The 16,812-nt window shown below is 42.6% G+C and overlaps 1 protein-coding gene across 3 annotated transcripts in view; it reads right to left on the bottom strand.

Annotated features, from left to right (window-relative positions):
• Positions 1-16,812, bottom strand: part of ADAMTS3 (ADAM metallopeptidase with thrombospondin type 1 motif 3) — a 160,197-nt gene that overhangs the window by 114,000 nt on the left and 29,385 nt on the right. The window contains exons 13-15 of one of the 3 annotated variants that reach the window (XM_080591577.1): positions 12,696-12,759; positions 9,287-9,314; positions 933-1,339 (exon numbers count right to left, since the gene is read on the bottom strand). Coding sequence is in view for 1 of the 3 variants with exons in the window: in XM_080591576.1 (XP_080447702.1) it covers positions 933-1,339; positions 9,287-9,314; positions 10,109-10,177 (504 nt within the window). In the remaining 2 variants the exon portion in view is untranslated. Of the gene's footprint in view, positions 1-932; positions 1,340-9,286; positions 9,315-10,108; positions 10,404-12,695; positions 12,760-16,812 lie in introns of those variants that run through there. The other 2 variants (XM_080591576.1, XM_080591578.1) reach the window with 2 other exon arrangements.

Genomic DNA, 16,812 nt, shown 5'->3' with positions numbered 1-16,812 from the left:
CTTATCATAAAATGGAATCAAATCATTAACAGCTCTGGCATGTGACAGGAAGGGGGAAACCTAGTTCCAAGAAGGGATTCTTGTTGCAGACTTGTTCATATGATTCCTCTCCTGAATAGCAATAGAGTAACCACTACATTAATCTTCCTGGATGTTGCAGTCATGTTCCACCATTGCTCCTGCTACTTAAAGAGTACAAGGTAAGTATTGTTAGCTTTCTTTACCGCATGATTGAATTAACGAATGGTATGTGTACTCAATATATTCCCAGTCTTTCAATATAGGATTTGTGTACCAAGGCAGTCACTGCATCTGCTGAAGCCACAATCAAATATCACGCATTTTTAACTAACACGGCAGTCAGGCCAGCACAGTTTTGAGAACAAAACATTTATAGATGTGAACCAGTTGATTCTCATGATACCTTCAGAGAAAAACAGAACTGCATGTAAAAAAAAAAAAAAGGATGTTTATTTTATTAATAAGCCCTTTTGAATTTAAATCTGTTGCTATTCTTGGGCTACAGGGCAGCGTGCAAATTTGCTGCCCGAGAACTACACAGTGTGATTTGGACACCAGATTCTATGCTCACTCACCAAAAGATCTTATTTTAAGTGTTAAAATACCTTCATTATTCATTTTCCCATTTGTAACACCTCATGAAAGTAAAAAGGAAAACCAACAAATAGCAGGTTTGATTTCTTTCTCTCTTATCCGAGCAACATTATGGACTTTGTTCATCAAACTCCGAGCAATTATACCAGAGTAAAGCAAAAAGACTATATGCATAAATGTATACTGAGGCATTTTCTAAGGGATTTGAGAAATTAAGCTTTTAAAATGGTATCATTAGCGCTGTGTACTCAAAAGCAATAGAAGCTGTGTGCAAAGTGATAAAACACCTGACATGAACACCACTGAAGAAGCCTTACCAGACCATCACAATTGCTAATTGCAACAGAAGCTCCGGGGATGTCAGTTATGTCTCCCACGTATGCACAGTTGGTCCACAGTGGCTCTCTTTTCCATAACCTCTCTGTAGCAGTTCTAGTCTGACTCGCGTTACCAGCATCATTTCCATTTCCAGTTTCCACAGAGTCTTCATACCACTCCACTACCGCCTCGGGAGCCACTAAATGAGTGTTGGGTTTCAGCCGGAGATGGAATTCCCTTCCAAATGCAGTGACGTTAAAATACAGCTGCTTGGGGCTTTGGGATACCTCCCGCGTTGATCTTCTTTGATGGCTTGCAGAGAGTATATTGGAGATATAGCTTCCATCTGCATTGGTACTAATTGGAATCACTAACCCATACGGTCTTGGTCTGCTTTTTGGTAATTCTGCCAAGAGAAATACCCCAAAACAAACTAAAATTAGAACAAGAACATGGAACAAGCCTTAAGACTGAATACAGAGCTGCAGAAGTGTATGCCAATAGAGCAAAGAGTGATGCAAGGATGCAACAAGCCGTTAGCCAGACTGCCACGGGTGACATTCATGCAGAAAACACTCAGCTACTGCCAATTTATTATACAACATACAACTACTGAGTTTTTAGGCCTAACATCAAATGCAATGCATGTTGGACCCCTCCTACTCATACCTCCGCTTCCAGTATTGCCAATCTAGGATTCCTGTTAGAGCTACTCTAAAGCACTCCACTGGCAAGTTCAGCTGGAGACCAATACAAACCTTTGCATAATTTTTAAAACAATGGGAGCCAATGTCACCACACCATCAATGTGCATTAGATGATGTGTGCTAGATAGTTAGTCTGGATATAAACCAACCAATCTAACGTAGGCAAATGTAAAATACGTGTAGCTGCTCTCTTTATTTACCACGCTCAAGCTTGTAAGATCTTCACTTGGGTACCTTACAGCAAGGCCTGTAACACTTGTAACACATTAATCGTTATCATAAAAATGCTTTGCACTATCACATAAAAACACAGAGGAGATATAAGAAAGAAGTGTATTTACAGATCATCATGTTATCACGGTGATAATTAGACAGGAAGGACATTTCAACCTTAGGAAAAGCACATGGACCATGCCAAGGTGGATGAACACAAGAAGCTGTGCCCAGGTACACACCTCAAATAAACACACACCACAGATGCTAGGATACACATTAAGCGCATGCAAAATATCCTCCATATGCCAAATTTTTCAAGAAGCAGGTCTTTCATGACTCTATTTTCATAAAACTTGCAGAGAAAACCCTGAAATATTCATTTATATTTATCTGGGGATTTTCATGGGGTTTAGGTTTGCTTTACAGCCAAAGAAGAGGCAGCAACCCTTTTGAATTCTCTTGTAAGAAATGCCCTGCGACTCCATCATACACCTTAAATGGACTTGTTTGCCCCTGCATTGAGATCTCTATTAAGATGCTGAAAATCAAGTGGCATGTTTGGTATATAACTGCAATTCGCGTACACATTTCTGCAGTCTCAGAAAACTGGAACAGAGACAAGAATCCAGTAGGTATCACATATCACCGATAAATTATATCGGTCAGCAGTAGTAAAAGCAGTAACTTTTCCCTCTGTAGATCTCCTCTGATAAATCTCCGTACCCAGCAACTTGCTATTGCCCTTCCTCTTTGCGCAACTTGAGCGATGGAGTTCAAAAGCAACAGATGAGCTTTTATTTTTTTTAAAGTTACAAATTTCTATCTAAATCCTGCATCTTCCTGCAATACACAAAAAGCTATAAAAACTGCAGAACAACTCTTGTTGTCTGCCTAAAGAAATCCTGAGGTAATACTATAGTAGCTCAAGGGCATGACCCTTAGCTAAGGCAATGTGCCCTAAACACAGGGTACGCTTCCAAGGGTAGAGCATTGCTGTAATTACCTCTGATCACTCTCCTATCATTTTTGCCTGATTACTACAGGTCAAATCAAGATTCCTATCTAATTAGCAGCAACAGTAGCTGACTTGTAAACTTTCCATTTGGTTCTGAATTTGCCTATGTGTATATATTATATGTGAATACAATACTTAAGAAAAAAAGGGGGGGGGAAAAAGCCCCTTTCTGTCTTTCTGTATAGTCCCTTACCCACATCATCCTGAAAATAGCATTCTTAGTGCTTAAGAGAAATCTCTTTTGGTCAGAGAAAGGTCTTCTGCTGTTATCACTTATCACGCATCAGAGGACATACACACGTTTCCCATTGCCCTAAGGTAATTTTACACCACTGTAAAACAAGTTTATCTTTTCTGTGAGACCTTTGTAACCTGGGATTAATCAGGATATTTGGTGTCCAATTTTCATCCTGTAAAAGGAGAAGGAGACACATTCCCAGGCCAGGCCAAGCTGTGGACCAAAACGCTGCTGAAAGCTGCACCAAAGCTGAAGTCTTACTACATTTTATTACACTATGTGAGAGTTAAAAAGACATTCAGGACAGAATTATTCCCTAGATCTTCTTTTCCTGAGAGAAGTGGCTAAAGCAGTATTAGAGTGATATTACTGATACCTTTTGTATTAAAGAACTCCAGGGTTGAGTAGCTCAGATGGTACCACAAAGTGCCACTGAGAATTCCTCCAATAAAAATAACAAAATGAATTAAATTTTATCCATTCCCAGAGTGAATTGCACTTGAACTGAAAATTAATAGATAAAAAGCTTGGTAGGTAATTCATCTCTCCCGGAAGCAGTGGCTGCTTATTTTATGAGACTTTTGTAGGAAAACATCTCTAATGGCTTCATATGGCTGTTTTTTTTCCAGTTTGCTTTTGTTCCAGTTACTGAGGGATTTGACAGAAAAATAATGTGTAGTTACAGTGGAAGGTATAGACATATAAATTTCTGTGCTATAAGAATCTTTATATAACACATAAATACTATATCCCAGGTGAGTGGAAAGTTCTTTATCATTTTTAAGTTTCTTGTTCTGAAAACTTACTCTGTGTCCCACTGCTAGCAGTCACAGTGTGTTTCTCAGTAGCAGCGAACTCAATCTTTTTTTGCCATACACCTACAAGATTAGGTTCTAAAACTGGTATCCTAATTAGGATATTATCCTTAGGATAATTCCCATTTTAATCACTGGGAATTCTGAGTCGGGCTTGCTAACCCTCCTCCTTAGAGATGGTACCAAATTAAAACTCTACACTCATTTTTTTATTAATTAGACATCAGGCCAAGAGCAGGAGACAGAGCTGCTGGGTTGTATATCCTAACTGGGTCAAAGCTAAAATCCAGATCCTCACATTCCCTGAGCTTCAGTGATGAGATTTCATTCACAGACTGACATTACTCCTTTTACCTCACTGAGATTCTTCACAGTTTTTCTTTTTTTTCCCCCCTTCTCAAAGTAGGATGTACAATGCCAGAGACCACAGTTCCAGTGATCAAATTCTTTGTTCACTGTACAATTCAGAAGTTGCTTTGCACATCTTGCAACAGTATCCACAGATTTCTTCTTGCAGGGGCACAAAAAAAAAAAAAAAGATTTTTGCTAATAACAAGAACAGACAGCTAGCCACAAGAAGGTAGGAACAAAGGGTGGAAAATAAGAATTGTCAAGCTTTTGAGTCAGCAAAAGCCCTGTCCAGAGTCTCTAAACGCAAAGCAAAAAAAGGAAATGCTTTTTGTTCAAAGGCAATTAAAATTAAATGTGACATGACTGAAGACATCTAAAATCCTCCACTGACTTCTATTACTCTTTTTTCCACAGACTCTATGGTCTTAGGAAACTCTATGCCAGCTGTAGGTGTTCCCTTTCCTTTGCTAAAATTTCAGTCACTCTCTACTGCTAATTCAGAATTTACAGGAATGACCAGAGAAGAACACAGAGAAATAGAAAAAGCACTTAACCTCAAGTTTTCTTCCTTTTTTCATCTGGTTTTTAAGTGCTGTTCCAGTTGCACAATGTTTAAATTGAAAGGAAACACTTGTGAAAGAACATCACATTCTTTCATTGTGTGCCAAAACATAATTAGTTAGAGAATGCCTCTGAAGAAGTCTATCCATAATTTTTTCCCCCAAATACACAATAAACTGAAGAATTAACACCACTGGCTCACAGTAGTTGTCTCTGCACTGTAAAACTATTGGATAATTGAGGTTCAAAAGCCCTATTTTTTTTTAATCAGCTGTATTTAGAAGATCAGTTTTTGGCAAAAGATTTTTGAAATACATTGATCAAAAATTTTGCATTTGGATGTCAACAGCAGAATTCCAAATTCATAAATATCCACTTAAGCAAGATTTCAAAAGCTTAGTCTAAATAGAAATCAGTGGAAACAGCAGAAAAGCAGGAATTTCTGAAACTCCAGACAAATTATTTCCATGTCTAGACTCAGCTACACAACTTTGAAGAAATGACTTCTCTTTTTTTAACAAAATACTGAAATGCCATTTAACATTCATTATTCGGATGGGGTTTTTGCTCACACTGCATGTAAATAAGTGTGGATAACTGGACTCTCCATGTTCCAGCCTTCTGCATTGCAGAGGACCAGCTGCCACAAAGAAAGTAATTTTCTGATTGCAGGGGCTCCTTCACCCATTACCTGTGAATTCAGGTCCACTAACTCAAGTGCTAGCAGCATAATTTTTTTCCCAAACATTTTCTGTGCCGTGGCAATGAGATGAGTTGCTATGTTCAGTAACTACCTGCCACATCAGATTGCTAGGATATATTTCAATCACAAATAGCAATGCGTAAACCTACAAAATTATATCAAAAGCACAACTGTTTTGGCAAAGATGATGCTGTGGCTGGGCACTGCACAGGGAAACAAATGTGCAGGAACTCTTGATAACACTGGGCTGCATGCCAAGACCCAGACTTGCCCAAACTGACAAGATGGGATGATGAGACAGCAACCGTCAGCTTCCAGAGCTCCCTTTTCTCTTGGAGGATCCATCTGAACATGGGTTGTAGAGTCAGGAAGATCAGCAACCTTGGCAAAAAGCTTGGAGCTAACCTAACACCTCAAGAGCATCGCTGTGCCTTCATCTTCTGAATGCAATTCAAAAACTTCGTTGCAATCGGATGACTGGTTGTCAAAACCATTCAGCTTTCCAACAGAAGCACTGGGACATAAAATACCACCTGTTACTGCAGGAATTAAAAGGACAGTACTTAAACGAAAAGACTGTCATGAGTTCCCATGTTTTGAGAGATTACTCTTCCATTCCACAGATAACCGTAATGGGATGAGCACAGAGCTTCTTCAGTTACTTAGCCAAGCGCTGCTCAATAACAAGAAAGGATAGTGCTGTAACAAAACCAGACAATTCTAGCAGGGGTTTCATCATCAGTGTTTTCTGCCTTCATCCTTGGTTGGTGGTTTCCAGAAATGAAGTAATTGTTCTGGTCCCTCTCTTCAAACAACCAGAATCAATTCCAAGCTATCGTTCACTCTGTATTTGACTGCCTTTAGGTGGCAGAAATGTCCAAATAAAAAGAAAAGATAGACAAAGGGGGAGGATGGACTTCTAGAGGATTTTCCCACAATTTTGCACGTAAACAGGGATGAGGCTATGCAGCATACATCGGTGCTAGACATTGCGAGTTGGATGAATAAAAGCAAGGGACTGCAAGAATACAGGCTCACATGGCATACACCTCTCTTTGGTGTCCTCATTCCTTTCCTTCACTGTCAACTTGTCCCAGGAATACAGGCAACTCAAGAAATTCTTCACGATGTTTTCACAGCAAAGTCCCTTGGCACAACACCAGTGAGCTTCTTTTATCCAGGCTCCAGGGCAGCCTGGCCCTGCTTTTTCCAGGTTAGACATCAGAGTTTTCTTCCAAAAGCAGCACAGAGCAGTGCTGAGGCTCTGCTGTGTGGGAGGCTGAGGGGCACGAAAAGTGAAGAGGTAGCACCACCTTGAGTGCCAGCATCTTCAGGGCTTACTGTTTCACCAGAGACAACAGTAAGGTTTCCTCTTGACAGTTTCCAGGCATTTGCAGTACATTATGCATTAATGCAGTTAATTAAGCTCGGGTAACTCCCTATCTATATAATACATTCTGTACTAGTTTAAAAAAAAAATCCTATACGCTTTAATTTGTCCTAAGTGACTTTCCAGGCTACAAAAAAAGATTAGCTGCTGACAGCAGCCAGCCCTGGGCCAAATCAAAATATACAACACCAATGCAAAGTGACACTTAATAGGGACTTAAAAGTAGGACGGCCCATTTGGAGGCAATCCTAATGCAGGTTTTACTGTAGTCATTAAACCTCTAAACTGAGTAGGCCATGCTTTTTCAATCAAAATTTACAGGATAAAACATTACTTTAAATATTAACAGTTAAAAAACACAAAGAGGAGGACAAATCCCAACATCTGTGTTTAGTAGACAGTTCTGCCTTCACAATACACATTTTCCCTCAGCAAAACGTTATCAATGGCTCAAAAGGCAGTGCTAGTCATAGGCAACCTGGTCTTGGAAGATATGGAACTCTCCGCCGTGCTAGACTGGACAAAAAGCCACCGAGATGCTGGGCAGTTGTGCTGAGGAGACACAGCAAGCTCTCTCTTGCCAGGCACCTACCAACACCGAGACCCATCCCAAGGAGGCCCTGTGCTGCTGAACCGCACCAGGGGACGTTTGAGTCCAAAGACCCGTGGATCTGTGAACAGACATACCCACCAGCCCATGCCCATCCCATCTCCAGATGCCCCTCCTCAGGCAGAGGAGGGTGAGATCGCATCAACTGCATGGGCTCCGCTGCACCCTGAGAGCTGTGCCTGGAGCCTGTCCCACTGGCAGCATGCAGCCCTGTCCCTGTCCCTGGGAGCTTTGTCTGTGGGCCTGATTCATCCTCTGCTGTGCAACGTCACCTCTCTCCCATGGTTCCTGCATGCCTCAAAGGTTCCCAGACTACAGCAATGCTGGAACCGTGAAAGAAAGAAAAGATTCAAAGGAAAAAAAGTACTTTTCCAGGTTAAAGATTTTTGTCTGATGTACTGTATAATTTAAAAGATGCATTCCTGTATAGCTTATGGTTTCTGAAATTCAAATACAATCCATTTCTCATGGAAACGACCAAAAATAAAACACAGGATCAGCATACCACTGGAAAAAAAGTTTGTTTGCCAGCTAGGTTTAAATGTACCTAACTGTCTCAACTCCCATTATTCACTGATGACAGTGGAAATCAACCTAAGCCTATAAGGAATGCAGTGCCAGAACTGAAATTGAGACAAAACCTCCAAAATTTAGAGAAATACTTGAAACTCTTCTCTGAGCAATCCCTCAGATTAAAACCTGAACCGAAACCTCAAAATTGGAAGTCTGATGGCAACTGGAAATAGAATTCCCTAGGGTCCCTTCCCATGGCTACCGCTCCTCTCATTGAAAAGCTCCAGAGCATTGTAAAGACACTAGCGCTTGACAACAACTTTGGCCAAATGCTGAAGAGGCTCATTGCACAACCAGGCGAACTACAGGGCAGGTGAGATGACACACCCTCACACTGATGCTCAGGGAGAGAACACTGACTGCGGCACCATTCCATAACCTCTTCCATCCCACACAGCACTAAATTATCTATTAGTTTAAATCAACACAGATCTACAGCAATTTAATTGTGTGCACGTGCTCCTAATTATATGAAGCTTCCTGTTTTTGGTGTGGTTTTTTTTTGGTTGGTTGTTTTTTTTTTTTTTTAGGAAAGAGTCAGGCTTAAAATTGCAATACAAAGTACCCCATGGGCACTGACGAGCACGTTTCATTTCAGTACCCTCATTCATCATGGATGTCAAAGCCTATGATGCACTTCCTTATGTGTGTATCAGTTTATAAAGCAACTACCACCATTGGGCTTGCAGCCAGCACACTCTGCCATCAACAAAATACACAGAGACCTTGGCATTAAACAAAATTTTTCCAGCAAATACTTCCAGTACAGAAGAAAAGTGGTACAAAGACTTGGACTGCCCTGGCCAAATGGAGTAGACATTTCCTCCTTGATTCAGAAAGACAGAAATGAAAACAGTGTCTGACCCAGAGCGCCATGGCATTCAGAAGACTAGTTTAAGCATGCTGCAATTCTGAACTTTTGTTGTTTTATTTTTAAAAAGGGAAGCACGGAGTTATCGGGATGCAAGAGCTTGTAATGAGAGGCATGCGAATTCAAGTCATGCCACAGCAGTGTGAGACTACAAATGCTCCTGGGTGGTAATGGTGTGGGGATACACAAGGGAACGCTTGCCTGCATACAGATCATTTCTCCAGAAAATCAACTAGTTTGTTGAGCTTACTTTTTTCATTTATATTTTTGTCAGTAGCAGCAATAATAGTTAAAAAGACTTACCTATTTGGATCTGTTGCTCTTTACTAGCCTGCAGAAGAGAAGAGACACATGCACAAAGTCGTTAGTGTAATTACTACGCAACGTGTGACAGATGAATGGTTCTAGAAGGCTGAAAAATTACTTGCTTTGCATTGCACCATTTTTTGCAATTCTGCTTTTGGTTTTCAGGGATGGCACTTTTCCTCGGCCGAATAAATAGCTGTTTCCACCAATATATTAACAGAGTCCTTAATAAGTTTAGCGTAAATCGAGCAGCTAAGGAATCCTGATTCTGAATGAGCCATTCTATCTACCGTGCCGCAAAGTAAGTTCGGTGGCCAAAAAAAGACTTTAAGGTCAATGCAGGGGATAAGTCCTGAGGGGCAGCAGGGCAGGCGTGTTGACACTTCTCCTTCGGCACTTTGCCAGGGGAGTGAGAAAGCCAACAGCAGGGACAGGGACACCAGCCTGCCACCGCCACCAGCGTGGGCCCAGGGCTCCGTGAGCTGTCCCCGGAGCTCCGGTGCGGCAGGGGACGAGCTGCTCTCTGCAGCGCTGGGGATGCTCCGCTCCGAGCTGGGTGCTGGGGAGAGCCGGGGTGCGCGCCGTAGACGGCAGAGGAAGGAAAAAGCCGCGCACGGGACGAGAGAAGGGACAGACCGGGCAGGAAGCGCTCCCCAGCGGCCCCTCCGGGCTGGGGCCGGCCGGGGCTGCCGGAGGGACCCCGGGGTGCGGGCAGAGCCCAGGAGGGGAGCAAAGCGCCGGACCCCAGCGGCGTCCCCCGGCTCTCCGCCGCCTGTCTCGGCTCAGCACGGTTCGGCTCGCCGCCCCGCCGCCACTCACCTGCCGGCCGGCTGCAGCGCGGAGCCCCAGGAGCGCGGCTGCCGCTACCCACAGGGGCAGGAGCACCATCACGAGCCGGCGGCCCGCCGCCCGGCGCGCTCTTCCCCCTCCGGCCGCCTCCTCGCTCTCCGCGCCGCTTCCCCTCCTTCCCCTCTCGCCCCCGGCTCCCGCCTCGGCCGGCCCCCGGCGGCAGCCGGGCGGGCTGGGCTGGGCTGGGCTGGGCTGGGCGCTGCGGGCCCGCGCCGCCTCCTGTTGCTCGCTGCGCCCTGCCTGCGCCGCGCATCGCGACCTGCGGCGCTAATAAAGCCGCACCGGCCCCCGAGCGCGGCTCCGCCTTCGGCGCGGCCCCGCACACCCACGGCGGGGCCCACAGCCCCGGCACGGCTCGGCACGGCCCCGGGCTGTACCTGAGGCGGGCGGGCCCCGGCCGCGCTCCGCTCCCCCTCCGGCAGCGCCGCTGAGGAGCGGGACCCCCCCGGCCCCACAAAACGGCTCGGCCCAGCCCGCATGGAGAGCGAGCCCCAAGGGGAAACAGGCCAAAAGCTCTACAAGCGGTTTTTATTTGTAAGTAGCCAAGATGAAACACCCCTGCAGTACTCAAAAGGAGGACTGAAATTTGCCAGGCTCAGGATTATCTCCTGTAACTAGAGATGGGTAACACAGGAACATCTGGATCCAAATTAAAATCATCCTGTTCTGACAGACCTTTAGGATAACAAGTCCTATTTCCTACTCACATGAAACTCATGACTGACCAAAGTGAGCCCGTTGGCCTCCAGCTAGCACAATCAAGATCAACACTACCTGAAGGTTTTCAGAATAAATGCGTGAAAGCCTAACCATAATAATCATCTATTTTAAGTTGAGGTGCTTGTCAGAATCCGTCACATCTACATGAGAAAGCAAATGCTGGTTCTCCTAAACCCAAGTTGCCTCATAGCAGCATGTAAGAGAGCCAGACCTGCAGCCTTTAACTAATTCAAGCCTGTGCCAGGCTGCGGAGCAGCCCTGCTGCCCCAGAGAAAACAGTTCCCCAACTGCACCCACTTTTCTCATACAGGAAAAAAAAAAAAAAAGAAAGAAAGAAAAAAGAAAAAAAAAAACAATTTTCCAAGAAACTGGAAATCTAATGCCTGTTATTACCAAGACCATTTCTGTATGTAAGGAAATGAGGAAACGCACAGCAGCCTGCTGCAATCAGCATGCTGTAACTGGGCACATGCACACTGCAGAAGAGCCACTTTTTGGAAAGACCACAGTCAGAAAGCTGAGATCCTGTAAATGCCAGCTACATAATTATCCATTAAAATTGTCAGTCACAACTGACAATTCAGAAATGCCAAGCTAATGCTTTCTTTCCTCCACAATATTATGTGCCATTCCCTTAACATATGGCTGTTTGACATTTTATTTCCCTCTCTGATGTTTGTTATGTGACCTCAGGCCTTACTCATTGTACATTATTCAAACCCTGAAAACCACCGCATTGATTTCCTTGTGGGTTTATGTGCACCACAACATACCTGAGTGCTTTGCAAGCCATCCATTTTCTGTGGTGAAGTTAAGGACCAGCACAATCTCTATTTTGCAGTTAGGCTAATTACAGGAGCAATTCCCGACTGGATCTCTTTCTCCCATTTTATCTAGCACTCTGAAGTTCCAAGCCAGGTTCTTTCCGACAGTTTTACAAATGTGCAAGATCAGGCTCCCCATAGTGGGGAATACCTGTGAGGAGCTGGTGTGAGTGATTCGTTCTGCAGGAGAACCAGTTCTGACTGCTCCCTGTCACCCAGGTGCTGGATGGGGCACTGCTGAGCAGAAAGCTACGACACAGTGCACACCAACAGCCAAACTTCAGGCATTTTGTAATGTGATCCTAAACACGGTCTTTCAATAAAGCTGGGTGTTGTATCCTAGGTGGTTTCACTTGCCTTTCCCAATTAGCTCAAAACATTTCTAAATACCAAAGAAACATAAAAATATATCAAAGACAGATCTGGAGACCAGAGCAGATATTCTGTTCCGCAGTTTTTGAGAGCAAAGAACCAAGGTTTAATGGCCTTATAATAGACCAGCAATAAGGTGTTAAAATGACATCTTATCAGATATCTCTAATATGAAATACGACTGAGTATCACAAATATACAAATGTAAATCAACTTCCCAAAATTGTCTTAATTTGTTAAAGACATTTTTCATCTCTAACAACACAGTTGGGACATACCATTATCAAAGAAATCATATATTAGACAAAGTATACACAAAAAAAGTATGTATTTATATATGTGTGCACATACATATTTGTATCTTAAAAATCCGTTAAGTATTTGCAGTTCTAAAATTCTTCCTGCTAACACTACATCAGATAGGCTTTCTGCGTCTGTGCAGTTTCTGTGGATGCACTACACTGACAGTTACAAATATTTTATGAATCTGAGGTTAGGCCCTGAAGCAAAGAGGAACAGAAAACTAAAAAGTTTTGTATGGGGCCAGATTCTGGAGCGTGAAGAGCACAGCAGTATTTGAATAGCAAGAATAATATTTATGGGAGCAAGCACTCAATGCTGCAAGTAAAATGTGGTATTACCTGATTAAAAGGGCTCTAAGACATGGTTTCTATGAAATCTCCTTACTTCTCACAGCAGAAGAGCCTGCAACAAAACAATTTCAAAGCAAGTTTTACTGGGAACATTAACTCAAACAGAGAAACCTTAAAGAACAATATTCTCTATATGAAACCAAGAAATTAACCATAGTTTTTTCACTCCTGTTTAATATCAGCTTCCAAATATTAACATATTTTGCGACAAGCCGCTGGTAAACCTGAGTATAACATCTGTGAATAAATCCATAACCTAGACAAATCACTTTCTCTTCACTGAGCATGTACTCACGTATTAATATTCCGTTTTGCAGTGACATTTCCTGAAATTTAGGAATAAAGTTCTTCTCCCCGTTATAATTTATTGACTTTCTGACCTACTATGTTCTTTGCCAGTCTGTAAGTTGACGACCTCTCTCAGTAGTGGCCAGTTTGGAAAGCATTAATTCTATTCTTTCCAAGATAGACACATCACTAAAAATTAGCCAGAGGTAAAACAAGCTGCTTATTTAATTTAAGGTGACAGAGACATCTACTTTGAATGCCTGTTTTAGAAAGCTAAAAATATTTTCTAAGTATTGTGCAGATGGTTGCCTATTTTCATAGAAGCAGCGGGCCATGGAGGACATCTTTCTAGAACAAATGTTATTGCTGGCTGGTTCAGAAAAAAGGCACAAGACCATCCAGAGAAGGTAGTTACAGTTTCATTTCCCTTCTTTGTCACCTGCCACAACCTAAAGATCACAACTCTTACACAATGCTTGGACTTTTCTCTTTCATTCCATCTTTACCATTAAAAGCAGTGTTTGCTCTTAACATCCAAACACCAGCTCTGCCGAAATTCAGCTTTTCTGTCAAAGCCTAATTTGGGTTCTCCTTTACTGTGAGGCATGTCCTGATGTACGTGTAACCAAAGCACAATCCTCAGCGAGCCAGGGAGACGAGCCCCAGACTGTGCTCCCATGGAACCAGAGTGTCTGTGCAACTCCTCTGTAGCCTGCACCAGGGTAAGTGCTGTGGGCAGAGCTGGCCACAGGCAATGGACTGCAGAGCATGCAGGAGGGCACCCTCTTCGGCTTGTGCTTGTTCCCAAGGTTTCTCATGGCTCTCAGCCTGCAGTTCTCCCACCGAGAAAAGCTGTAGCCCTCCTCAGTAAGACCGCACCCCTCGCGCTTATAAGCTCAGCGTTAGTGTGGATTCATTTTTCCTCCCCAAGCTCAACAACAACCTGGTCAGATTTTCAGTGTGCTAACAGTTTGCTTAATGAAAAGTAGAGTTCATTTTTATTTTTGTCAAATTAGAGACACGGGAGGCCTAAAGTGCAATCTCAAAACCTAAGGCAATATAAATCACATTCTTAGAACAGGATACATCTGAAAAGAACGCCTGCACCTCATTTTTAAAATACGTTACTATTTGCATTTCAGTAATGCCTGAGGTCCTATTCATGGGCTGGAGCCCCATTGTAGCAGGCATTGTGAGCGCACACAATAAAAAGGCCACGCACAAAGACCTTTCAGTCTAAGGACTGTAGTCATACTACTGCAAAAAGTACAAACCCCAAAAGCCTGGGGTATACAAGAACCAAATTTTACGTTCTTAAACAGAAACCCATCCCTTGCTGCAGGTTTGTACAATTAGTCTTACAACTGTCCTCGTGCAGCAAGGTCTCAGCTGCAGCTGAAGCATCTTTTTCTGCTCTGCAGGCAATTTGTCAGGATCGTTCAGACAACAAATGTGCCAGGAGCAGCTCCAGAGCTTGTCACTACCATCACACAGGAGTGTTAATATTGACATTAAATTCCAAAAGACTACCTCCTCTCTGGCTCCTTGATATGACAACTCTAGTCATGCAGCCCACAGCTGCAAGAGCCCTTTTTGCCGAGATACTACATTTAATGTTACAGCCTAAATTGCCACCCAACCACTCCTGTGCTCTGATTTCCAAAACTGCACAAGAAGCTTTTCTGGATATTACACTTTTCGTCTGTTTACCAGGGTGTCAGACAAGAATTGCCAGACAGCACTTGAAATGGAAGCACTTTATAAATGAAAATGGCTATAGTTTCCCCTTCATGGTGCATTACAGTTGGGAATATTAAACCATGCAACTGTATTTAATTGTTTTAAATACACTATTAATCTAGCAGATTGTTAAATGAAGAAGCATAGTAGACCTATTATTTTTAACAAAGCAGCGTAAGATTTACAGTCAAGATTTAACCACAGGACATAGGAAACTGGAGAGAAAAATGTGAGACACGAAAATTACAGTTGTAAAATATGTTATGAAAAATAAGAAGTAGTAGAAATATAAGAGGCAGTACTTGTGACAACTTCATATACTAGACACATTCCATAAAATTGTTCCTATTTTAAGGTGGTTCATTTTGAAATGATGTGTGCCAAACAAAATGCAATTAAAACCGCCTCAAATCCTCAAAAGAAATGAATAAACAAATACCCATAAATCATGCTAAAAACAATCAGACCAAACTTTCAATGGCCTGTGGTATTGATACAGAAACCTGTGGTTCTGGTGTTGCAAGAGGTTCCTGGAAGTGCTGAGGCAGTGACCCTCACAAGTTGTATAGACTCCGATAGGGCCAAAGGCCCATTAAATACTTCTGCTTAACTTAAGTCCTCAGAAGAAAATACAGATGGAAAATACTTTATCGTCCTGTACAGTTAGTGCATTTAATACGTGGTTTGCGTGTGCTGTGCCTTAAAAACCCTAGTGAATTGCCCATACATAAGTGTTTTACTTACTTAAATTGTACCTGTATGCTGGAGGTATGGAAACTGTTGTGTGTTATCCATACTTATTTTCATTAGCATTTTTCCGGTTGTGGAAATTCCCGATTTATGATTTTATACATACTACCTTGTGGACAGCAGGGTGCTGTGTAATCTCCTTATATATATAGACATGATATACACGTATAGTGCTCAGCCTCACTGGCTGGATGCACTGAGATGGCCACTCACACAACTCTCAGTAATTTTTCCACTGACACGAGAGAAATAGCAGTTATTGGCTTCTGGGAATCAGCCCTTCAGGGTCTTAAAAAAGGATTATATTTTCCAGAGGTTGCTCTCCCACCCCTCCTCCCCCACCTCATTTCCCCTTCATATATTCAACTGACTGAGCAGAACAGTGCCTTCTACTGGCAAGTGCACAATCTGAGGACTTAAGTAACGCAGAAAATGTCCAATACGCTCCTTGAAATCTCCGTTGCAAAATGTGAGAGATGCTATAACTATAATGACCACAGAGTGGCTGTTCTTTCCATACCATTTATTGTAAGTGAAAGTGTGACAGCATGTTTAAATTTCTGGAATTATCAAAGTAAACCTTTCTGCTAGGGCAGCCAACCAGGCTTGAGGAACTGGATTTCAGTAACATTTAATTCCCAGGGCTTCATAACCAATGAAGGTCATAAGTAATGAAAGTATGACAAATGTTGCAGTCCTAAGATAAGCATTTAGGCACTAACATTCATTACTTCTGTAGCCAAGTACTGCCCCAAAAGACATACATTGAGTATATGAAAATACTAGTATTTTTAAGCAAAGGTGATCAGCAGCATTTTACAAAAACAGCACATAAAACAATCACTGGACAGAACAGGAAATAAATTCTCAGTATAGGAGCAGGTAAAGACAAACTTGCCATAAGAAGAGAGAGGACAGAGAAGGGGAAGACATGAAAGGGTTTTTAAAGTCCTCTAAGAATTCTGTGAAAAGCAGTGCCATCAATGCTAGTTTACTACAGAAGAAAATTATGCTGGGAGATGTTCTCTGAGTGTAGTGTCCACCCTGCCACAGAGATACATCCCAATTTAAAATCTCCTTATGGGCAAGAGATTTACAGACAATCCCCCAAATGTCTCCTTCTTTCAAGAAATTTGTGTTCAGCTGAAGCAACTGTGCTGAATACAGTGCTGGCCCTTTCCTAGCCATTACCAATAATCGACATAAGACTTGTTCCCACTGAAGAAGGAAGATACTCACCTACCTACCACGCTGCTGAGAGGACTGACTGCAGCTTCTCATTTTCCACAACTTTTTACTTATCATTTGTGCACATCCATGTAATTTA

The sequence above is a fragment of the Anser brachyrhynchus genome (assembly GCF_964034855.1).
Source record: "Anser brachyrhynchus genome assembly, chromosome: 4".
Lineage (NCBI taxonomy): Eukaryota > Metazoa > Chordata > Aves > Anseriformes > Anatidae > Anser > Anser brachyrhynchus.
This window is presented reverse-complemented; position numbering and strand designations above follow the sequence as displayed.